At 40.0% G+C, this 26,500-nt stretch overlaps 1 protein-coding gene across 1 annotated transcript in view; it reads left to right on the top strand.

Annotated features, from left to right (window-relative positions):
- ca10a (carbonic anhydrase Xa) overlaps positions 1-26,500 on the top strand; it is a 550,647-nt gene that overhangs the window by 460,375 nt on the left and 63,772 nt on the right. The window contains exon 4 of the mRNA XM_055150478.1: positions 22,258-22,353. Coding sequence (XP_055006453.1) covers positions 22,258-22,353 — 96 coding nt within the window. The remainder of the gene's footprint in view (positions 1-22,257; positions 22,354-26,500) is intronic.

Here is a 26,500-nt window from a genome sequence, read left to right as displayed (position 1 = left end):
TAAACCAGGACTAAACCAGGACTAAACCAGGACTAAACCAGGACTAAACCAGGAATAAACAGTATGACACTTGATGGTAGGTGAACATAATTTAAAGCAGCAGTGATCTCATATAAAAATCATTTCTCTATCAAGAATATTTTTAATACGCTTAAGTAAGGACTGGGTTTTTTTTTTTTTTTTTTTTTTTTTTTGTCTTTTAACAGATAAAACAAACCCCCTCATGTTCAGATATCCTAGTCTTTTCTTCTCTACTGTAAACAAAAGTCTGTTCATGGAGACTTGGGCTCAACAGACAATTTGAAGAGAACAAACATGAATTTTCAGGATGTGGTTGGTACATTCATGTCGTTTTAAAAAGCATGACAATATCAAGTAATCCAAAGTATTCAGATTACTCACTTTAAGTAATTTAATGGATTCCGTTACAAACTACATTTTGGGGTATGTAATCTGTAATCTGTAGGGGAATACATTTTAAAAGGAACCTTCCCAACACTGTTAATGAATAATGATTCACGCTTAGTAACTACTTAATTACTACCTGAATTAGCACTGTTGGAGCCATGTTACACATGTCTGTACCTCCTGCCACTGAGGCGCTATTTGTAATTATGCAAGTACCTGCCCTATAAAAGTGGAGGAAATTGTGCACACAGGTGTTGCTCCGTGAAGGTATACAGTCTTTTCACCGTCGTCGTCGTCGTCGTGATATATTGAGTGCTGAATCTGTGTATTTTTGGATGGCTATAAGGTACACCAATAAATGCTGAGGAACACAGTATTTGTACTCTCTTTTACTGAAGACACGCGTCTGAGACACCACACACGCTGCAGCCACTGCGGACCTTGCACAGGGCAAGTTTTGGCCGTTACAAGTACTTAACTTGCACTTAATTCACCTGTGCTGTACATAGTAACTCAATACTTCTTAATTACTCATGAACTAACCATTTGCATGTTTACAAATGCATATTTAATTACACATTTGAGCATTTATTAATCATATTATTATCAATCATAGTAAGCTATGAGAGAATGATTTACTAATAATGCAATGTAATGATCATTCAGGCAGCTGTTATCTGTTAGTTAAGTCTTTCTGAGAGCTTTTCTAAAGTGAAGACTAATTATGTTTATTAATCATTTGTTAAGGTTGGTCAAATTCCAGAGAAACAATAATGCATTACGAGTAAATCATTCTCGCATGGCTTATTAATCATTAATAAATGTTCAAATTTGTACTTAATTACTCATGAACTAACTGTGTGTGCATTTGTAAATGTATATTTAAGTAAAAAATACTTATGAGTAACTATTTACAGCACAGGTGAATTAAGTGCAAGTTAAGTGCTAATTCAGGTAGGTAATTAAGTAGTTACTAAGCATGAATCATTATTAATTAAGTCTTTGTTCATGCTTTATTAAGGCTAAATAAGGTTATATATATATATATTATAAAGTGTTACCCAGAGTTTTTTTACAGTATGTTTCTCACAAACATCTCCTCTGATCCTGTTTAGAGTTGTGCGGGATTCAGAAAACTGGGAACTAGAAACACTGATGATTTACAGTTGATGTCATGCACATTCCCTGGGGGTGTGATTCTAACTAGAGGCTCTGCTCTGTCTGAGGCTTTGTAACACTTTAATATGTCCTTTATTTAAACAAACACAAACAGTTGACTCAACTGAGATGATTTGTGGTGTTAAACAAACACACATGCAAAACTGACTTTTTTGAGCTTATAACTAGTGATGGGCGAATGGAGCCTCATGAAGCGTTGACACCTCAGTCGCAATATTGTCTCAAATGGGTTGACGTGTCTGAGGCCTCGGAGAAACACTGACCTCTAGTGGACAAATTTAACCATTGTCACGCAGGTGTCTCAGCATCGATGAAGTATTGTTAGTGTAAGACAATACTTGTGTGCAGAGAGACACCGAACCTAACAACAACAATAATAATGATGATTTAAAATAATATGTAAAGAGCAACATAAATAACATGCTGTAAATAAGAAAATAGGTGTTACCTTGTTAGGTGGAATTGATCCCAAACCATGGATCACTTTTTTCCACTTACAGATGCCATCGAAAATGAAACAAATGCCAAAAGTCGCCAAAATCACCACTAACGTCACACAATACTCCTCACTACCCAACATTTTTAACAAATATTGGTGCATCTTTTATACTGTAGCAGTTTCGAGCTTGTCAAACCACAGAAGTGAGCTGAACACTCTGAAGCACTCTGAACCAATCACAGAGCAGAACATTCGCCGAGCCGAGCTTCGATACACTGAAGTGACTGACACGCAGAGCGAAGCAGTAGGGGGAGGGACCGACACTTCCACACTTTGGTCACGTGAGCGGCTGCTGTGAGACGAGCTCCGAGGCAGCGCTTCAGAGCAATTCAGAAAGAACGAGACGTGCTCCGGAGCTCCAACTCATTTGAGCGTCACTACTTATAGGCGAGTTTCATTGTTGACAAAGGCACGTGTTGCATGCTGGGAATTATTTTGGTCGGCGGCAAGAAACACTAATTCAACATGACGGACGGAGCGAGAAAGCACGTAAAGGGTATTGATCCCAGTTATTTATCCACTCTAACAGGCAGAGGACCCAAGACCATTTGACCAGAAATTGGTCATAAGCATCGATGGAGCCAAATCACCCTTTTCAACCCCGACAAAAGGTGGACCAAACCAAATTTCTGGTCGGAATCGCCAACTACCTGGACAAATATTCAGTTTGCCGATATCCACAATGACTTGGTGGAAACTCCTGGGTCATTCACAGCAGAAAAGATGAAAACCTCCAAGAGTCTGGATGTGTTGTTGAACTTGTTGGAGTCCACGGTTTGTTAGGATCTTCTACGTTTGCTCTGCGAATGTTTGAAAGCCGTTTAATTCACCGTTAGTGGTTCTTTTCACTCAGAATACGAAAATAGACGTTTTTCTTCTTCTGTGCTTCTATTTGTGCATCCGATAATGCAGCAGGAATTTACCATTATCGGGGATAAATACGCGAGGTTACGCACTGTGTTTGACCGCTACCGTGTTTCTTGCCTCCGACCAAAATATTTCCCAGCATGCAACGCGGGCTTTTAATAACAATGACGTCAGCTGAAACTCGCCTATAGCCATGCTATACTTGTGTCTTATCAACTTGTATTCTGTTTTATTCACACTTGTTTGTTGAATTCTCCTTGTTAAGTCTGCTCCCTCTAAGTCTCATAAAAAACACAGGATTTTGAAGTCGCCACCTTTACCTGGAGCTTGTTAACTGAATAGTAATTCCTTCTACAGCCAGGAAAAGCCCCTCTAGAAACGAGCCGTCTACTGTCAGAAGCAAGGGTCATTCATCTGTGGGAGCTGGACTCCCACAGTCGACCCGTGGGTCAGTGGGTCTGACTGCTCAACCAGTGATGTTTATGTCAAGAGCTGGGTTTGAACTTCCAACCGCAGAAAATGAACTGAATTTGAATCCAGACTCAGATTGTTTCTGTCATGTCTAATTATATTATTATATATTTGGGTCTTTTTAATGGAGGGTTGAGAGTTTTGAAGAAGAAATTGGACTATTTTAGTGTTAAATTGCACCGATAAAAACTCTTATAAAAACTTAATATTTAGAAAACCTATTCTGAGAAACATTTTTCATTTTGCTCTTGAAAAAGAAAATTTGAATTGAATCTCAAAAATTGGCCTGACCAAATGAGGATTTTTTTATGGATTTGCCATGTGACCCTGCACCACACAAAACTACTGTAAAGGTGCATTTATGCTCTACGTTCTAAACGCATGTGGATACACATGGAGCCTTCTGTTGTCCTGTGTGTGGATCAGTTTGTAATCTGGACTGATCGTTTTTGACCAAAAATCACAATCTCAGACAACACGATTTTGGGAGTGTCAAAGCTGCGTTTTTGTGCAGTGCTCCTAAAGTCCAATTTAAGGGCAAAGTTTAGTTCTGTGTCGACTCAACACACACTGCTGCCGTCACCTTGTCACCGTCGTTTTTGATTTATGGATCTGATCAAGGTCTATGCGCCGCAAAGTAACTCACCACCAACGCTAGGAGACGAGGATTTAAACCTTTGGCGTTTGTGTAAAGTTTAACATGAATCATCTCCAATGCGATAGAAGCACAGAACAGACTCACCATCAGCAGTGCATCCTCTGTCACAGGAAGAACACTCATATTCATCATGTCCGACAAAAGTTGAACCGCATCAGTGCACAAGAAATGACCTGTTTTTTTCACCGTTTATAGTTTATGCAAATGAGCCATGTGGTTTTAAGTTTCATTTCTGTAAAACATAAATAAATATGCACTGCATTAATATTACTCAATGTATATTGAAAGAAAGGAAAGTGGAGTATAGAAAATGTGTGTAGAGCGTGATAGAGATGAACAATCATAGCCAGCCCTTATTGTCTGCGTAAATTGGGCTTTACTGTCCAGCGTCAAATCGTCCCCAGACTTTGGTATGATAACAGTTTCTGTGATGTTTGCAAATGTTCATGTGCACTGAAACTTGATTTGAAAAAAATAAAAATCATGGATGAAATCAAAATCGCAATATCTGCCAGAAAAATCACAAGTCAATGTTTTCTTAAAGTTGTTCAGCCCTACATAGCACTGGAGCAGTACATGAGCTGACCACTGGGGGCAGTAGTGAACAAAGCTCAACAGTGGAAGCTAAACTTTTTAAAAAGTGACTAGAAACAGCTGCAAAACAAAGAAATGTTCCTCTCACCTAATTTTTCTTGACTCTTTTCCAACAGATGTGATCTAAAAACAACCACAGGCACCTCCATGTTTGTTTATTTGTTGCTCTATTTCGTCCAGGTTGGTCAAGTTTCAAACCGACTTTCTGCGCCCTCTGCTGGCTGTTTAAGAGAACGCAGCTGTGACATTGGAAACGTTTGGAAGTATAAATGTAGAGACAATTACCATGCTTGGAACACAGATCTCTTTACATACAAAATGAAGCATAAATGAGCCTTAAAGGGATAGTTCGGGATTTTTGACATAAATCTGTATGTCATCCACGTGAGCAGTGTCGTGCATCCACACTGACTTACCCCGACAGCGTCCGGTGAACCGAGATACTGGCCGTTTTCGGTGCTGACGAAAGTAGTCCGGCAAGTTGGCTGGGGCCTGTATAATAGTGTTTTTCTTCTCAAAACAACATGTGTTCAAAAGAGTGATACATTTGCATCACAAAACCATCGTCGCCTAAAAAGTCAGACCTCATTATCACTTGGCACTATTTTGTTTCCGTTCGTATCACTGCGCGCTGCCGCCAGGTGACAGCCGCGCCTGGTTCACTTTGTTTACTGCTCGGAATGTTAGCGACAACATGTCTGATTATGACACCGACGATAAAGACTTTGCCTTTACCACAAAGCCAAGGGGAGATCTTTATGAACCCAAACATACTGATGCTGAATTTCACCAGATGGAGTTAGAATGGGCAGAGAGAGAGAGAAGAGAGACAGAGAAGTGGTACAAGTTGAAACTGGAGCCATGAGAGACCGAGTGAGCGACAATCACCATCACGTCATTTATAAACTCGTACACAGTGAACATAGAGTCTACACTGTGACTGAAGCATGGACGACTAATAGAAACATGGAATCATCCACACGTCCACGTAGCTGCTGCCAACAGTGTACGAGACATTTACAATAGTAATAACAGTCGACTTATAAAGTTATGTTTTGTAGAAGCTTCGCTGGTGATATGACACTGAGTGATTTACTGCACACAGAGTTACAGCTGATTCTTGAGTCTGTTCTCTTGTAAACAGAGCGGCACTTCTTTGTTCTTACCTGGTTTGGTTTCCACGTTGAAGCCAAAGGCAAGAAGCCAAAGTTTCCTCAGTGCAAAGTCCGTGAAAGGAAAACGGTGACAAGTGTGTGGAGATTCAGACAGATTTTTGTAGTTACAGCCTGGAGAATCAAGAGTTCGCACCATTTTTTAGATATATTCATATGTATCTTATACAAGCTTATATACTTATGGCTCAAGCTCTCACGTTAGCTCTCTCACGTCATGGCGGTCAGCGCATGTAAACACTGCCGAACAACTGAACAAAGTGATCGATCCATGTGCGGGCTGTCACCTGGCGGCAGTGCGCAGTGATACGAACGGAAAGAAAATAGTGCCAAGCGATAATGAGGTCTGACTTTTTAGGCGACGATGGTTTTGTGATGCAAATGTATCAGTCTTTTGAACACAGATTGTTTTGAGAAGTAAAACACTTTATTATACAGCCCCCAGCCAACTTGCCGTACGACTTTCGTTAGCACCGAAAACGGCCAGTATCTCGGTTCACCGGACGCTGTTGGGGGTAAGTCAGTGTGGATGCACGACACTGCTCACGAGGATGCCATACAGATTTATGTCAAAAATCCCGAACTATCCCTTTAACAATACAAATAAGTTCCAAATCACTTACTCTTATCTTCTACCCCGTCTACAAATAGAACTCACATTTCATCCATCTCCATATGTGTCTCTAAATTCCATCTCATCGTGTGCAAACCCTGATCAGATATATTCTCCTCTGACTGAATCTGCTTTGCTCAAAAATCTTTACAAAGCAATAAGAGCGCATTGAGTTCTGTTCCCTGCCAGTCCCAGATGAAATGTGCCATTGATCCGCTGACCTTTGCTCGCAGCTTTCACCCATCCACACAGTTATGAAAACACGCACCTCCTGTTTGTCTAACCCCATTAGCACGACTCAGCCAATGGGGAAAAATGTGTAATTGAGTTTTTCTGACAAGCGTTGCATTTTCAGATTTGTGATTTTTGTTTTAACCCTCTCAGGCTCAAATTAATTTTTAGTATCAGGAAAAATCTGATATTTGGGGAAAATTATAATATGGGGTAGTAATATACAATCCTGACTTTTTTATCCTTTGTAAACAAAAAAAGTATTTTGCACTTCTGGCAGGCCGTTTGAGTGGAGCCATTCTTGCACAGTCTGCATCGTCCACGTTTATCAGCATGGATGGGAGAAAAGGCTCCTGAGTTAAAAAAGCTCATAAAATATGGATGTGGAGTAAGTAGGTAATTGGAATTTAGCTGTTGCAAATCTGCAACGCCTGCCTGGAGAGGGTTAATAATAGAATTCTCTTCAAAGTTCACATTTTAAACATGTCCAGAAGAAATGAAAATACGACTGAAATCTGAACTGACAAACTCATACAAGAATCAATATGTTTGTACAAAAACTCACCTTTATGTAACAGATAATACTCCCTACAACTATATGACAATGCCCCACTATGTAACAGATAACACCCTTATGTAACAGAAAACACTCCCTACAACTGTACAACAACTCACTCTTATGTCACAGATAATACTCCCTACAACTGTACAACTCAACCTTATGTAACAGATAATACTCCCTACAACTGTACAACAACTCGCTCTTATGTAACAGATAATACTCCCTACAACTGTACAACAACTCACTCTTATGTCACAGATAATACTCCCTACAACTGTACAACAACTCAACCTTATGTAACAGATAATACTCCCTACAACTGTACAACAACTCGCTCTTATGTAACAGATAATACTCCCTACAACTGTACAACAACGCACGCTTATGTAAAAGATAATACTCCCTACAACTGTACAGCAACTCACAATTATGTAACACATAATACTCCCTACAACTGTACAACAACTCACCCTTATGGAACAGATAATACTCCCTACAACTGTACAGCAACTCACTTTTATGTAACAGAAAATACTCCCTACAACTGTACAACAACTCGATCTTATGTAACAGATAATACTCCCTACAACTGTACAGCAACTCACTCTTATGTCAGATAATACTCCCTACAACTGTACAGCAACTCACTCTTATGTAACAGATAATACTCCCTACAAATGTACAGCAACTCACTCTTATGTAACAGATAATACTCCCTACAACTGTGCAAGAACTCATGCTTATGTAACAGATAATACTCCTTTCAACTCTACAACAACTCGCTCTTATGTCACAGATAATACTCCCTACAACTGTACAACAACTCAATCTTATGTAACAGATAATACTCCCTACAAATGTACAGCAACTCACTCTTATGTAACAGATAATACTCCCTACAACTGTGCAAGAACTCATGCTTATGTAACAGATAATACTCCTTACAACTCTACAACAACTCGCTCTTATGTCACAGATAATACTCCCTACATCTGTACAACAACACACCCTTGGTTGGCATATTACGTATAAAGAGTATTATAAATGTTATTAAAATTCTAAATGTTCTTCTAAATGTTCTTATAGGTTAGGTATGTTGATGACTCAGTGTTAAGTACGAATGGACAAAAACACAGGTTCCACCGAGATTTGAACTCAGATCGCTGGATTCAGCGATCAACTATTGTCGTGTCCTTAGGCAAGACACTTCACCCACTTTGACTAGTGTGAGGGTTGGTGGAGGTCAAAGGCGATGGCTGGTTGCCAATCTGCGTCATCACTCCATCCGTCAGTCTGTCCCAGGGCAGCTGTGGCACCAATAGCACCTTACCACCAGTGAGTGTAGAACAAAGAAATAATGCACTGTAAAGTGACCTGTGTGTTCGTGTTTTGGTGCTATATTAATCCAGTAGTAAATAAAATATGTAATAATAATAATAATAATAATAATAATAATAATTGTCAGAGCCATAATTTAATTTATTTAAAAAGTTATTTTATATTTTACATTAAATTCATATTTGATTATACCTTTAAACCAATTATAAAAATATTATTCTTAAAATTATAGAAATGTTAAAATGAATTATTTTCAGTCCCAATTTAAGTTACTTTAGTCAATTTAAGTCTTTTGGTTTATAGCGTAAGAGGGAGGGTCCTAGGGAAATTAGGTCAAATAATCAGGTCAAATAGGGAGACAGGTGTGTGGGGACGATGGCGACCGACACGGTCTTTGAACGCACCACACTGCACCGCATACGCTGAAAATCTGCAAATAAAAGAAATCAAACGAACTACGGACTGCGTGAGTTTTTGTACATTTTGTGTGAGTGGAGAATCGGACGCGCTAAGGATGGCTATTTACATGTGTTACAGCTCATGTTAAACTAGAAGCCATAACAAATAATAACAATAATAATAATAATAATAATAATAATAATATAAGTAGTGCCAAAATTGGATACTTGTTTGAGCAGGTATCAATTCTAAAAAAGTCCCAAGGACATGACAGAACAGAACCTTTCCTGAATGTCTTTAGAATGATGTTGATCCGAGCACATAGACTAGTACACACATGGACACTATGAACCTACTGCACCACTGAGAAGTACACACATATAAAACCACATGTGAAAAGAAAAGAAAGTACTACCATTTAATCAGTGTTGGGAAGGTGACTTTTAAAATGTATTCCCCTACAGATTACAGATTACATACCCCAAAATGTAGTTTGTAACATAATCCATTAAATTACTTAAAGTGAGTAATGTAATCTGAATACTTTGGATTACTTGATTTGCTGTAGAGAAGCAAAGATGAGGAAATCTTCACATTTTGTCTGCTAAAAGAAAATTAAAAATCCCAGACTTTCCTTAACGTTATTAAAAATATTGAGAGGAGGAGACATGGTCCGTGCAGCATGGTTTAGTCCTGTTAAATTCTGGTTTAGTCCAGGTTTAGACCTGGTTACCTCTGCCAAGGAGGTTATGTTTTTGCCGGCGTTTGTCTGTTTGTTTGTTTGTTTGTTTGTTTGTTTGTTTGTCTGTTAGCAACATAACTCAAAAAGTTATGGACCGATTTTGATGAAATTTTCAGGATTTGTTGGAAATGTGAAAAGGAAGAACTGATTTCATTTTGGGGCTGATCCGGAAGAAATCCTGGATTCTGGATCACTTTGAAAATTTAGTTAACATTGTGGTAAATAGGGCCAAAAATTGTGTTTCTCAATATCTCGGTTAATTATTGACCAAACCCCATGAAATTTGACTCAGGGATGGACAATGGGATCCTCTTTCATATTCCAAAGGCTGATCCGGATCTGATCCAGAAGACTGATTTTATCGCAATTTATATAAAAAATGGGGGTAGTCCTTGGCGGAGGTCTGCGCTCTCTGACTGCTTTTCTAGTTTAGTCCTAGTTTAGTCCTAGTTTAGACCTGGTTTAGTGTCCGGCAATGAGTGGAATTACCAAACAAACAAACAAACAAACAAACAAAAAAAAAAAATAAAAAGGAAATAGCCCAAAATGTGAAAACTTGAAAATACCTCTGTGTAATCTACTTATTTCAACAAAGTAACTGTAATCCAATTACCTCTCACTGAAACAGTAACTGTAACTGAATACAGTTACTCATAATTTGTACTCTGATTACGTAACTCCGGTACATGTAATCTGAAACTCCCCAACTCTGCATTTAATGTTGAAAATGTCCAATGGGTCTATTCCTTAGTATCGAAATTGAGTTGGAATTTTTAGTATTGTACCAAAACTATTCAATTACGATCACACCCCTTATCTTAGCTTCCAAATCCAACACTGAGGAATCCCAAAATGACTGACAAGAGCTGCTATTTTTACCCAGATGGTGTTCGCGGTGTGAAATGATTAGAGATACCGTCATATGCTGCTAATGTGCCGGGGCTACATTTATCACATTGTAGCGTTCAGATCCAAACGCGTGTTCGCTTTCATTGCGTTTGTCATTAATGATGCTTGATCAGTATTTAAAGCGGCCGTCTCGCCCCCTCGTCTCCCACATCTGCTGGCTGTGCTGTCGGATTACAGCCTGCGTCACTCTCACGCCGGCTCGAGCACAAGTGCACAGAACAAGGAGCCAGTTTGAGGGTTTTAGGCACTTTTAAAATTTAAATGTATTTATTATTTCAACATTTGCTTTCAAAATACGCTACACAAATAATGAAACTTAACATAATAACAGAGGGATTGGTGGGAGAGGGTGAGGTGAGACTTAGATTGAGACTAACTTTATCAGTTGTAGGGAGTATTATCTGTTACATAAGGGTGAGTTGTTGTACAGTTGTAGGGAGTATTATCTGTCACATAAGGAATCCAAATAATAACATGAACACTGTTTAAAACCATTTTGTTTTTATTATTGTTAAGTTTTCAGACAATCTTAAAACTTTTAGCTGTTCGCTAATGTGTGTATTTTGTCACCGTGGTAATTGCTGAATATCCAGTCATAGAGACAAATGTACAACTCAATCAGAATTATGCCAAATTTTAAGCTACACATCTGTTTTCGATATACAGGTCCACTTCTGCTTCCACCTCCAGCAGCATCCTAGCGGTTTGTTGGGATCTTCTACGTTTGCTTTGCGAATGTTTGAAAGTCGTTTAATTCACCGTTAGTGGTTCTTTTCACTCAGAATACGAAAAAGACATTTTCATTCTTCTGTGCTTCTATTTGTGCATCTGATAATGCAGCAGGAATTTACCATTATCGGGGAGAAATACGTGAGGTTGCGCACTGTGTTTGACCGCTACCGTGTTTCTTGCCTCCGACCAAAATATTTCCCAGCATGCAACATGGTCTTTTAATAACAATGACGTCAGCTGAAACTCGCCTATAAGGAAGTGTCCACCAGTGTCTGACCAGAACTGAAGAAGCAGCTTGGATGAGCTGCAAAACATCTTCAACCAAACTAACTTTTGTCCAGTCGACAAACAGAATTTTCTCCTCAACAATAGAGCAAGTTACAGGTCAGATCTGGGGAGAGACGACCCCCTCAGAGTAAGAATGTATCCTTTTCTTGGTATTTTTGAGCACTAAAACACATTTGCAACTTAATAAATGCAAGATAGGGTTGTTAAGTTTAATGCTTTGCTGCGGGACATTCCAGTTAAAGCAGAAACATCTCCACGAGGACCAGAAAAGTTGAACAGTGCACTTTTATATTTCCCTTTGTCCCAGTAACAATAAAGTGAAGAGACAGAAAGAAAGAAATGTTGAAAAGGGAGAGATTTAACCATGTTTGATTCATCGTTTTGCATTCGAGGCCTGAGTGTTCACGTTCATAGCTTTTTTTCATAGTTTTTTTAGTCCAGTATCATTTAATGTGTCCAAATCTCCTTGTCATGGTCCCAGTGCGTCAGACGTCTGAAGCTGAGCGGGGCCAGGCTCAGTTAGAATCCAGATGAGAGACTGTCGAGAACACCAGATGACACACTTTGTCTATTTGGATTCCCATTAGACAATATCTTCACAATGGTTATTCTTCCTGCCCATATTTTACCGTTTTTGTGATCTATGTTATAATGTTGTTTCTTCATCAAGAACATGCCCAGAATTCATAGTCGGAGTTTGACTTTTGCGCTATGGGGAGGCAAACATTTTAACGTCAGGGACTAGATTCAAGATTTAAAGTGTGTATTGCCATGTGCACAGGAAACACCTGGCCCTGTATGATCAAATTATCACTTTATCGTCATTCGGTCATAGTTCAGTCTTGGTTTAGTCCTGGTTTAGTCCTGATTTAATCCTGGTTTAATCCTGGTTTAGACCTGGTTTAGTCCTGGTTCAGTTGTGGTTTAGTCCTGGTTCAGTCCTGGTTTAGACCTGCTCTAGTCCTGGTTTAGTCCTGTTTTAGTCCCGGTTTAGACCTGGTTTACTTCTGGTTCAGTCCTGGTTTAGACCTGGTTCAATAGTGGTTCAGTCCTGGTTTAGTCCTGGTTCAGTCTTGGTTTAGACCTGGTTTAGACCTGGTTCAATCCTGGTTTAGCCTTGGTTCAATCCTGGTTTAGACCTGGTTCAGTCCTGGTTTAGTCCTGGTTTAGTCCTGGTTTAGATTTGTTTTAGTCCTGGTTTAGACCTGGTTCAGTCTTGATTTAGATTTGTTTTAGTCTTGGTTTAGTCCATGTTCAGTCCTGGTTTAGTCCTGATTTAGAATTGGTTTAGTCCTGGTTTAGACCTGGTTCAGCATAGGATTCATATTTATTTCATACAATCTTTTGTGTTATTGACATATTTAAAATATTAATACATTTTTTTAAGTAAATATTTGCATTGGTCTTATTATGGACTCAATGTTGTGACATATTAAAGCCACTAGGGGGGGCAGTGCCAACTCTGACCCCCACAGACTGAAAACACTCTGTCCCACCTTGTGATGTCATGTGGAAGTGCTGCACTGTGTTTTTAAACTTCAAACACCTTCATTAGAATCATTTGGATACTTTCAGCCCAAAACAAATAAGCTGCAAATTAGCTGTTAACTTGAAAACTGCAGCTTCATGACATCACAAGGTGGAGATGCAGACAGACTAATAATGCCCGATTAATCAAACATTTGTGAATGAAACAAAACACAACTCTGGGTATTTTAAGGAGGTAGCAAATGAATCAATTTGGTGTAATATTTTCTTTTCTTCAAACACTGACACTTGACTGATCAAAACCCATGACTCATGTTCTCCACTGATATTATCCCAAACAAACTCTAATAAGAAAAACATGAAAACCTGTCGTATGTGCTCATTATAAGAGACATATTTTCCCAAATCAACTTTCTACAGCTTTTAACCATGTTGTAGCTGTTTTCCTTTTCACTGACTCGCTGGAGTTGTATTTGGAGTGATTCATACATGTGTGAATAATCTTTATGCTCCTGTATTCAACATGTCAATGCTGTTTTCACCTCGTGGTACATGTGCTGCTCCTCTGACACACGATTCAGACGACATATGCCCATATAACATGAAGTGCACCTGTTCATAAAAGAATAGACAGAGCACGTTTTGAGCTGCTTTACTTCACAACAGACAATTGTTTCTTCCTCTCTGCAAATAACATTACACCCAAATGACATGAATCCATGAATATTACCATGTGTACTTATTTGTAATGTCACTGTAAATACACTTTTTAAAAATCTTTTTAACTTTTCACCTTTACATAAGTCAATATCCATATTATATCTAACTTTTACAAATATTTATGTTTTTAACCATAACCCATGAAATACTAGGTAAATTAAATCACTATGTTCACTTCAGTAAGTGTCCATGAGATGGCGCTGGTCTCTCCAAGCCTAACATGTTAACGCCATGTGTTTTAAACACATTTACAAGAGCATTTCTGGTATTTGGTAACTGTTACGTGCTGGCGCCCCTTTGTGCATCCCATTGCGTGTATTTATTGTGTCTGTTTTGGGGCGTGGTTGGTCCGTGTATAAATAGGCCGCCTATCAGTGGTGCGCTCTCTTGCTCTTGTGCTCTTGTGCTCTCTTGCTCTTGTGCTCTCTTGCTCTTGTGCTCTCTTGCTCTTGTGCTCTCTTGCTCTTGTGCTCTTGTGCTCTCTTGCTCTTGTGCTCTCTTGCTCTTGTGCTCTCTTGCTCTTGTGCTCTCGCTACGCGCCGCCTCGCCCTCAGCACACCTGAGCGTGCGCTCGTCGCTATGCACGCTCCCTTGTCTTGGCTGCTCGGCGCAGGCCGCACCTGCCTGTTCACTGCTGTTTGCCTTTTGTGTTTGACCTGGCGGGAGCAGCTGTCCTGTTTTTGCCTTTTGTTTGGTCAGGTTAGTTGGGGACGTCTTTTTTCCTTTAGTTCAGCGATGTTGGTACCGGCTTCTAAGGCCCTGTAGGGGTTGGCTCAGTGCCGCATCATTTTGTTCTGTTTGGTCGGCTCACCAGGTCCACCTTTCAGTTGTTACTTTGTTTTTGGGCACGGGAGGGTTTTTAAAGTAAATTAAAATTAACTTAAAAATAAAAACATCTTTTACTTTTGTAACCGTTTCACCTCCTGTGTCCTCTTTAATATGTTTGATCCACCCGGATCGTAACAGTAATAAACTCAAAATGTGACAGTGAATGTGATATAAACCCAGTAAATGTACTATTGCATGAAAAACATTTCATAAATGTCCTTAAATAATAATAATAATATCACTCAGGTGGATCCTTGCCCCGTACACTGGTTTGTGTTAGCTTTAGCTTAGCCTCTGTGTACTTTCCTCACACTTGAGCACTAGATTAGCAGCGTAGTTTACAACACGATCACAATTTACTCAGAAAACCTTTACAAACTTTGTTCCACTTTTTCCTACCGGACACTGGGATTGTCTCTTCCTCTGCAGTGCTCAGTCTGCTCTACACCAGTGACCATCTGCCATCTAATGGTCAGTGAAGGAATTCCACTTTAAGTGAAAACAGACAGTAGAACCACACAGAAAATACAAAAATAAAATTTGAGGTTGTCTGTTTTCTACTTAACATTGTTTCCAGCCTCTACACATGCCCAGTGTGATGTTTGCTCCACTCTCCAGTTTTATTTTCTCACTCTGAGCTCCTGAGATGGTTTATGTGGCTCTAACATGTCACAGATGGACTTCGGTGCTCGGACATGGACAGACTTGTTCAAGCAGAGCCGCTTTAAAACCTCTGAGCCACAGGGGGCAGTGCAGAGACCTGAGCACAGGACACATGTGCTCGTACTTCCTGTTTCGAGTCAGGACCTGAGCTGCAGCATTCTGGATGTTCTGCAACGGTCTTCCAGTTTCAGAAAACATTTTGGCACAAATTTAAAAAAAACTTCAGTTTGTTTACATCATGTATCAACTTCAGCATGTTAGCATCATGTGCACTTGTCCATCGAGGGGCAGACAGGTACAGAGCTCTTTGTCATGGTGACATTTACAGCATCATCATCTTCTCTTGGGCCCCTCAGTTTCCATCCTGGGAGTCAGTGGACCTGTTTCTTTTATGAAGTTGTTCTAGATCAGGGGTGCTCAATACGTCGATCGCGATCTACCAGTCGATCGCGATCTACCAGTCGATCGCGATCTACCAGTCGATCGCGATCTACCAGTCGATCGCCAAGGTCGTGTGGGTAGATCGCCGTGTCTCGTCCCGGACTCGCGGTTGGACTCGGTCTTGTCTCTCATTCGAGGTCTGATACTCAACAAGTGTGATCATATTTCATTACGGCCGCTGCTATTGGACTCTACGGCACATCACAAACACACACGCTCCCTATGCACGGCTCGTCTGCAACAGCGTGTGCCCTCGTGTACCAGCGTGCATCACAGGGCAGGTTCAACTTCCTAAACATCCTACCTGTCCATCTGCCTCACGTCAGCACGCCGCCCCTCGCCTTTTCACGCTCTCGCTCCTTCCTGCGTACAGCCAACACAAGCCCCTCCCACAGTGCGGCTGATTAGAAGAGCAAGACCAAACGTGAAGCAAAAACCAGTCTAAATTTGTGTTCCAGTGTTGGCACAAAGCGGTCTACAGCATAGAGCGGATCTACAGAACAGACCTACTGCCACATTTGGCTGAAGTTTGTCTAACAAAAGTGCACAAATGCATCTGTGTTTGTCACGATGTGTGTTTGGTTTGGTAAATGTGCAGAGGCTGGTAAATATCACTGCAAAACCAGAAAAGAATGTAACTCCAGTTTGGAACTTTAAAAAACAGGTTTAAAAATCATCCTTCACTTTTTTCACAGTTTTGTGTAAAGTGCCAGAGGAAGTTCTCTTAAAGAAGGGGTTCTCAAACTGTGGGTGAGGGTCCAAAAAAGGGGCACAGAGTGTTTCAGTGCAGTTTGTTTGGCTTTGTATTAGGTAGATCATTTTGACTTGGTCATTTTGTAAGTAGCTCACATGCTGAAAAAGTGTGAACACCTCTGGTCTAGATCAATAGAGTGATTTAAAATGTCCATATTATAACATAATGATCCACGGGTGTCAGAGATTAGAACGAGCAGACACGTGCACAATATCTCTTCTTTAAGTACATCAACCACCAATTAACACTCAGAGAGTTACCCTAATCACAAAAGCATTGATTTGACTGTCAGATCTAATTCTTCCAACCAAAACTTTCCAACCAATCCCTTATTTCAGCACCATCTTGATCAAATTACCTCTCCTCTCCTCATCTCTCCACCTCCTCCTCCTCCTCTTTCATCGCTCCGTTTTAGTGAGCACTTTATTACCCCCTCCTCAGCCTCTTATTGCCCAGCACCGACCGCAGACTCGGTTCCATTCGTCAGGCGGGGCACCGGCCGTGACTCCTCCTGGCTTATCTAATCACGCTCCTAATGGCCTCCTCTGCTGTCCTGATTGCATTTATAGACGATCTGTCGCCTCCATCCACCATTTCATAATTAGTGTCCTCGTACATTTGTTTATTTATGTTCTACAAGTGCCAGAGGTGCAGGTGCAGAGAGAGCGAAGGTGCATTTTCAAAAGACGAGACTTGGGGCGATATTCTGCAAAACAGAGTTAGTTCATTTTCAACAGATTGCAGTGGTACAAAATTATTCCTCACTTACCTTATGTATTTATTTTTGGGTCGTTGCGCCAATGTGCACAAGCCACTGAAAACTACTGTATACGACAGCCAATCAGGTTCATTTGGACTTCCGATAATTTATGCTATTAGGTTCTTTTTTTCAGACCAAGTTTGTTTTCATACCAGAGAGTTTCGACTGCTCACTAGTGGTCGTCCTCCTTCCACCGGTAGGAAGACAGCGCCAAAACCTGTTTAAATCATCTGAGAGACATGTCACAGAAACATCACCTGACTCTGAAGAAGAGCACAAACTGTCAGGGATGAAAACAAACTCTTGGTCTGAAAAAGAAGCCTAATAATGTAAACTATAAGATGCCATCTTGGGTTCACCTTCTAGATTTTATTATAGTTCTTTGCTTCCCGCCCACACCGCTGGTTTAATGGGGTGGGCGCTGTCAATCAAATCTGTTGCCAAAACTAGTGGGAGCGACTTAGCCAAAAATAGCCTAATAAGAATCCCACAATCATGCAGAGTGGGTTAATATGAACAATTTAAGACCAAAATGTTGTATGTGACACACTGAAAAAAAAAAAAAAAAAAAAAAAAATTTTAAGATTTACTAGAAAAAATCCTCTTAACAATTTGCACCAGCATGTTTTAAGTAAATTTTACTGCTGTAATATCAGGTACAATTTACTTATCAGTATTAAGTAACATGTACTTACCACCACCATTAATCATGAATTGTTACTATATATACTATATATTATACTAATGTTTATTTAATAAGTTAGAAGTCATATTTATGTAAATAAATTAAGCAAACTATAAAATATTGTCATAAGTAATTACATTGCTGTGATGAAATAATTAAGTAAATATTATATGTATATATTATAGTATTTATTTGGTCACAATTGTATACAACACTTTTCCAACTTCAAGGCTCAAATCGCTTTACATCACAAAACCATTCACACACATGTTCATGCACCAGGCACTTTTTTTTTTCCTTAATGTGGAAAGCGGGTCTTGAACCGTCAACCTTCAGATCAGTGGACAAACGCTCAATATTAAATGAATGTCTGCCCACCCCAGCCAGCAGCAGAACGTTCTAATGTGAAGCTCTTCTGCATGTTACTCTGTATGAGGTGGATGTGTGGTCAAGGTCCAAATGGGAGCTTTTCTTGAACACACCTGAATTATTTTACTGTTATTTCAGGTGTCAAACAAAAAATGAATAAATAAAAGCTACTTTTTTTTGGAGTAAGTGTTTTTCCACTTATCTGAAGGTGGGTGGTTTGAATCCTGCTTTTGACATAAAGAAAAACCCTGTGTGTGAATGAGTTCTGTGACATAAAACACTTTGAGCCTTGAAGGTGGAAAAGCACTGTCTAAAACTGTGACCATTTGTTATTCATCAGTAAATACTAGACTTTCTGTCAGACTTATTTCATCACAGCAATGGAATTAATATTTTATATATTTTACTTCATTTACTTACATAAATATGACTTCTAATTAAAAAAAATAAAAGTAACAATTACTCAGTAAATTCATGGCTGTTAATGGTGGTGGAAAGTATATTTTACTTAATACTGATGAGTAAATTGTACTTAAAATGTGCTACTAGTGCAAATTGTTATAGGGATTTTTAATTATTATTATTATTTTTTTTTTTTTTTGTTCTAGTAAATCTTACAAGTAATTTTCTTTATTATTATTATTATTATTTTTTTTTTTTTTTTTTTTTTTTTTTTTTCTATGTCACTTTATGCAGTGTGTACTGTACAGCCTATGCTCACGACAGACCCTCCACCTGATCTTTATGGTTGTACAGTATAATGATTTTGTTTTGTTTTGTTTTTTCTAATTGCATTGAAAAAAATTTTATTTAATTAAATTTTAAAAAGTCTGCGCAGGGTTAATTGTTTGCTTAATATAAACGTGTAACTCTACGTAACGTTTTCGGTGGAGGATCTGCCGTTGGCTCCGGGGAAATTTATTCCTTTGGTTCTTTAGTTTGGCATTTAACTGATCTATCTCCTCGGAGACAAGCCGGCGATCAAATCAGATCACTTTATTTGTCCTCGAGGGGCAGTTATGCGCATAGAGCAGTAAAATACAATCATAAAAGAAACGTCAAACAAAAATGTCAATGTAGTTCAACAGGTAGAGTCATCAGATCCTGTCTGTAGGAATTTGTTGTATGAAGTTGGCCAAAATCTCCAGATATTAGTATTCCCAACAGTCTTTTTTTTGAGAAATAACCTGGACTTGATATGATAGAATGATTCAAAGTTAAGACTGGACATAAGTTTGCAGGTCCAAAGGTTGAAAGATCGTCCAGTGTAATCTTCCATGAACCCATCAACAAAACTGTCTTATCGAAGTTCTTGGAAAGCCGCATCGATGTTATGTAAAATTCATCAAAAAGTATGTATTTTCAAACTTGTCTGCGCGCACATCATATTACATATCACCTACAGAATCAATACCTGACACAGAGGTATCATGTCAGGGGCTCGGCGCTTCTAATCCGTCACTGGGCTGGTGCGTGCCGGGAGTTTGGGAAGAGGGAAATCGATTCAGGATCAGGAGTGTCTGCGGCGCCCTCACACTCGGGGTATAAATGGAACTCGGGGGGGTGAGTTTAAATGCCCCTCTCAGAGAACAAGATCAGACACTTCATACGTACAAACGTGTCATGAAGACGATGAGGTGAGCAGCTAAAAGGAGTCCTGGTAACGAGATATCACTGACGCCACAACTGCTGCGCTAAAAACTGTCATCTTCATCTTAAGGCTTATTTTGCTACTTAGCTGTGCATATGGTGTTTTAATAACATTATCTACTGTTTCTAGTTATTTTTTAGAAACTTAAATCTGCAGCTTTCTAGTCAAAAAGACCTAAATCTGAGTGTGCACGGCTTTCATTGACCTCTGCAATATCCAGTAGTTGGTGACATCACAAAAGACTGCCCTGATTACAGACAGGTGTTTCTGATACAAACTCCTGACTGCAGGGGCGGAGTTTGAAGTGTTGATACCTGTTAGACCAGAGGAGTCAAAGTCAAATTCACAGAGGCCAAAATTAAAAACGCGGACTAAGTCGTCGGCCAAACTAAATATTTATTGAAAAATTTCAACAACATCTGCATGTTTTCTCTTTTTTCAAGATATGTAATGTTAAAGCTTTTCTTATTAAAATACATGTTTAATAATAGTTTTGCTTAAACACTGAATCCAGAACAAGCAGAATATAAAAATAATACAATTTTAAATAAACCATGTCTCTATAGTCTATCTGTAGCTGGCAGACAGCTCTAATACTTCTACTTATACTACGGTCTAATACTTGATATGATCTCATGGGCCAAATATAATTATATTGCAGGTCAAATTTGGCCCCCGGGCCTGAGTTTGACATGTCTGTGTTAGACCAATCACACTGTTCCTTCCACAAGAAAAATCAGAGACTACAACGTTTAATTAAGTATCGATGTGATATCAGAGAGCCAATGTTACACTATTTTCTCATCTATGTTGTTTCCTCAACACAAACAAACCTGTGGGAGATGGAGTTTCTTAACAAATCCAGGCTCATCCTGAAATCCTGAGCTGAATCTAGTCCATCTTTAGCTTAAGCCTGAACTTGTTCCATGACAGAAATAAGCTTGAATCTGACCAAAGCTAATTCAGACCTGGAGTTTAAGCTGCACTTTGTGCACTCACAGTGACTCTGAGAAGACCTGAGCAACGTTGTGGAAAAGGTGCACTGCCTCTCACAACAGACACATCTGCATAAATGAAATAATGTCCATAAACTTTTATATAGTTTGTGCTTTCTTGATGAGTGCAGCTTCCACACACACGTGCCCCATGTCCACACATATGTCTGTCCTCTGCGTAGGAGTGTGTGGACTGTAAAAGTCTCAAGCGACATGCAACTATAAAAGTCACTTTTTAAACTGTATCAGACAGAGACAGGTGTTCTAACACAACTGTGTGCTGCATGTGTAGGGTGACCAAATGTCCATTTTTCCCCGGACATGTCCATTTTTTGCGTCCTGTCCTGGGTGTCCGGGTTTGTTTTTTTTTTTCCATAAAATGATGCAAATGTCCGGGTTTTCATGATCTTTCATTGGGGGCATTAAATCTCTCGTAGCTCTGTGACTCAGAAGGAGCGAGCAGACACAAACAGTCTGAAGCACAAATGCACATTTAACAATGACTTACAAACAAACGTACAACAAATTCCTCATTTTCCGTCTCGGAAAGTGAGACAAGTGACAAGTGAGACGCCATGTGCACAGGTTGGAAAGTGAGAGTAGCTCAACGTCAAGGCCCCACCCCCCCCACCCCCGGTAATGTGTCCGAGTTTTCAAAAATGGAAATATGGTCACCCTATACATGTGGATTTGCCAGTCTCTTCTGAATTAGAGATAAAAGGAATCTGTCATCTTGAAAACGACCACTACATGACATCACAGGGAGAAACAGAGCATTTTGAGCTTGGTAGATGTAAACAGACTTTTAATGCAGCATTACTCAAACATGTGAATGAAACAAAACACAAGCGCACAAGAGTCAATTCTGTATTATAAAGGATCTTTAAGTTGCTAAAGTAAACAAATAACTTAATGTTTAGAAGTCTAGTAGCAACAGCAGCTCATAACGTCCTGATTAGCTCTTGTAAACGCCGTTAATGAGCTCAGTGATTTTACTGATAGTGACATCAAAACCCAGACTTTCTGAGATAAAAGTGCACAACTTCACAAACCTGATGTGATGTGCAGTAGTTTCATGAGGGGTATTAACTGCTGCATTGTGTTAGCACTTAATACCCCATAGAAGTGTAATTTCTCTTTTTTAAACAGCAAATTCCTCCACAGAATTCTGACCTGCCCTTTAGCTCATTTTTAAAGGTCTATAATGTTGTTTTCTCAAGTTCTTCTTCCTTCTGTTCCAGGTGCAGCTGATCCACTACAACCACGAGCTGTACACAAACTACACAGAAGCTGCTAAGAGCCCCAACGGCCTGGTCATCGTGTCCATATTCATGAAGGTATGTGTGCATTTACAACACGGGTGGACGTCTAATGGGATTTTTCCTGCCCGTTCCCCGACCCCACAGCTGCTGCGATTACGTCTGGTAATAGCGTATGTACAGAGGCGCTATCTGAATGCTAATCTATACATCAGGACACGTTTGAAGAATGTTAGTGAGAAAAGATTGCCTACAGAACACTCACTTCTTCAGGATTCTACTAAGATGTGAGTCTGGTCACCGATACCATGGATATGGAATAGTTTGGCCTAAAATTTCTAAAATTTTTCTCCACCAGAATGTGTTTTGAAGAGGTGACCCCACTCTTTTTTCAGGCAAATTCTTAAATTAAAACCAATCCTAAAGGACAACAACTTTGAAACAATCGTATACACCTTTGTAACTAATTGACTGGACTACTGCAACGTGCAATGTTCAGACCTGCCACAATCCTCCCTCTACAGGTCAAAGTTAGTCCAAAATGCTGCTGTCAGACTGCCCACCGAGTCCAAAAAGAAAGACCATATTACACCCATCCTAACCCAACTCCGCTGGTTACCTGTTAAATACACAATTGATTATTATTTTGTCTTAAATCTCTCAACTTACTCGTGCCACAGTACATCGCTGATCTTCTGACCCACTATACCCCTCAGTCTCTCAGGTCAAACTCTCCATCTCACCATCCCCCCTCAAAACCATCCTACTCTCTGTCCCACCGCCTCAAAACCAGTCTACTGTCAGTCCCATCATCTCGTCACAAATCCATCCTACCGTCTGTCCCACCTTCCAACTCAAAATCAATCTACTGTCCGTCCCACCATCCTGCCTCAAAACCATCCTAATGTCCATCACACCATCTCAAAACCGTCCTAATGTCCGTCACACCATCTCAAAACCGTCCTAATGTCCGTCCCATCATCTCACCTCAAAACTATGTTACTGTCCATCCCACCAGCCCGCCTCAGAACCAACCTACTGTCCATCCCACACCTTCAAAACCGTCCTACTGTCTGTCCCACCATCCCACCTCAAAACCAACGGAGGCTGAGCTTTCTCTGTTGTCGTCCATGAGCTTTGGAATGTCCTCCCTCTTCATCTCAGATCTTGGTCCTCCCTACCTCATTTTAAAAACCTCCTAAAAACACATTTTTTTCAAGATGGCGTTCAACAGCCCATGAGCTTTACTCTGAAACTGTCCACGTTAACGTCAACTAGACCTTTTGTCTATCAAGCCGCTCTTTTATGTAATATTTTGTATATTTTATATGTGTTTTATTGCTTTACTGTGCTGTGTTTCATGCTGTGAAGCAGTTTGGTGCAACTTGTTACAGTTATTTTAAATGTGCTATATACATTTTAAAAAGACTTGACTTGACTCAGTTTAGCTCGTACCCGAGGACACAGATGGAATTGTGGAATTTGTGGAAATGCCACATACTGTACCTTTAAATAGAACATGACAATTCATTTTGAATAGTAGTAATAATAATGCATTAGTCTCACATATATTCCAGACATAAACATATACATAAACATATACATAAACATAAACCTATACATAAACCTATACATAAACATATACTTATACATATACTGATACATATATATTCATACAGTGCATTATTCATTTACTCCACACTCGGTAGTGAGAGCCACAGCCGCCCAGAACCTGTCTGAAGCGAGGCTGCCACTCTGTATCACACTTATACTAAGCAATGTGGGTGAAGTGTCTTGCCTAAGGACACAAGGACCACTGTGGCACCTGTTTTTTTTCCCAGCGGCCTCCATCCAAGCAGAGACCAGCCCAACCCTGAGCTTCTGACATCTGACAACATCAGGCTTTGACAAGAGGGAATTGTCAGTTTATTCATTTATCCTTTACTCAGAAATTCTGTCAGTGGCACATCCATATTTGAGGATTTGAGGATAGTGGTGTGTCCATCTGCCCCGTGCCCTGGTCCTCCTCTCCATCCTCCCTCTGCTCCACCACCGGTGGAGTGTTTGTGGAGCTCAATTAGAGATGCACATCCACCGGCCCCACTCAGCCAAACAATGGGCAGACGCAGGGCCCGAGGAGAGAGGGGGGAGGACGAGAGGACGAGAGGAGGAGAGGAGGAGAGAGGCAACCATCTTGAACATGAAACGGCTCGCAGATCACAGACGGAGACGGAGAGGGCCACACGCTAACTGCTAATTAGCTCCCAGTCGTCAGAGGGGTCGGTTAGTGGCGGAGATGGAAGGGCGATAGAACAGAGCCGGGTCAAGTCTGCTCTGCTGACGGAGAGACGGAAGAGGGACTGTTTCTTTTTGACACCTTAGGCAGATCGTAAAGTGGGGGGATTTTTGCTGAATCAACGTTTTAGAACTTTCTATTCTGAGCTGTAACGTGTCGTGTTGTGTTATGTCTGTTGTAAGCATGTCGTAAGTCTCGTCATGTCTGAAAAGGTTTTAAATGTCATCCAGCCATGTCTGAGTAATCTAGCAATCTCTCCCAAGCCCGATTGTTATGGTTAAGCTGTAAGATTCTGTACAATGCTCGGCCCACAAGTCTACGTCACCCGTTCTTCGTAAATATACAAAATCATGATACAAAACAGAAAAACTACAGCTTTACAAACCTGATGTGATGTTCACTTCCATCAGTCTGTCCCAGGGCAGCTGCGGCTACAGTAGCAGCTTACCAACACTGAGTGGAGTGAATGAATCATGCTCTGGAAAGTGCCTTAGGTGTCTTAAAAGTTGAAATTTGCTATATAAATGCAATGATTAAATATTTCTTTCATTCAGTCATTAGCAGGACGCACACATGCATCGTGTTGAGAAAGTGATTCAGAGAGAATCAGAGAGAAACTTCTAAAACATGTTCACACATTGTTTCAGTGAATATAACATTTTCAGAATAAAAAAGTGAACATAGTGCTCTAAATGGTCACATTTTTCTATCGCGCTTTTCCACCTTCAAGGCACTCAAAGCACTTTACAACAAGGAACCACTCACCCATTCACACACCAGTGTACACAGACACTGTGGGCAAGGTGGGTTAAGTGTCTTGCCCAAGGACACAATGACAGCATTCATCTGTGGGAGCTGGAATCACACCAGCCAAACTGTGGGTCATTGGATCTGACCACTCAACCTGTGATGTTTATGTCAAGAGCTGGATTCAAACCACCAACCTTCAGATCAGTGGGCGAATGCTCTACCAACTGAACTACTGCCGCCCAAATTTGTTTTGTGTTAACAGTTAATGTCCAATAGAAGTAAAAGCCACACACGTGCACACAGAAACACACATGCAACAACAGACACGCACACACACAGAAACACACACGTGCACGCAGACACACACGTGCACACACAAACACAGACACACACACTCAGAAACATGCTTTAAAGTGCAGATATGACACGTTTTCATGGTTTTCTTATTATTGCTTATGTTAGTGGGATAATACTAGGGTTGTCCCGATCTGATCACATGATTGGAAATCGACACCGATCACGTGACTGTGGACTCGACACTAAGTTCAGCCCAAATACGACACATTGAAATCAACACAATCTGATCCTGCACACATCCTGGATCTTATTCTTTACTCTTAGTTCATTTTATAATGTTTTATAGAAGTATTTGATCTGGACTCGGTATCGGCAGATACTCAAAATCAAAGGACTCGGACTCGGATTCAAGGGCAAAAAAATTGTGATTGGGACATCCCTAGATAATACTGCTGGTACTGTACCTGATTTTACTGTCTTAAACACGTGGAAAACAGAACTAGTTCATTTGAAAAAGTTTCCAGTGATCTAGAGTTCTTCTTCATGCACCTTATTTATTCAGAGCATCTTCATCATTCAAAACGATGAGTTTGTCAGCACTTTTCACAACTTTCAGAGACCAGAGCAGAATTTTGCTGTGACATTAAAACTAACTACAACTAGCATGCTAATGCACACTACAGCACTTTATAATTAGATCCAGAGAGCTCACCGCTGGAATATTTTGACCTCAAGAGCTGCTTATACAATACATCTGTACTGGAGCAAATGTTGCACAAATACACAGAAAATATTGGGTACAAGCATTTAAGAGCCACTTTGTGAAAATAATAATAATAATAATAATAATAATAATAATAATAATAATAATAATAATAATAA

Source organism: Boleophthalmus pectinirostris, unplaced genomic scaffold (genome assembly GCF_026225935.1).
Source record: "Boleophthalmus pectinirostris isolate CB_2022bp ecotype Guang Dong unplaced genomic scaffold, ASM2622593v1 HiC_scaffold_14, whole genome shotgun sequence".
Lineage (NCBI taxonomy): Eukaryota > Metazoa > Chordata > Actinopteri > Gobiiformes > Gobiidae > Boleophthalmus > Boleophthalmus pectinirostris.
This window is presented reverse-complemented; position numbering and strand designations above follow the sequence as displayed.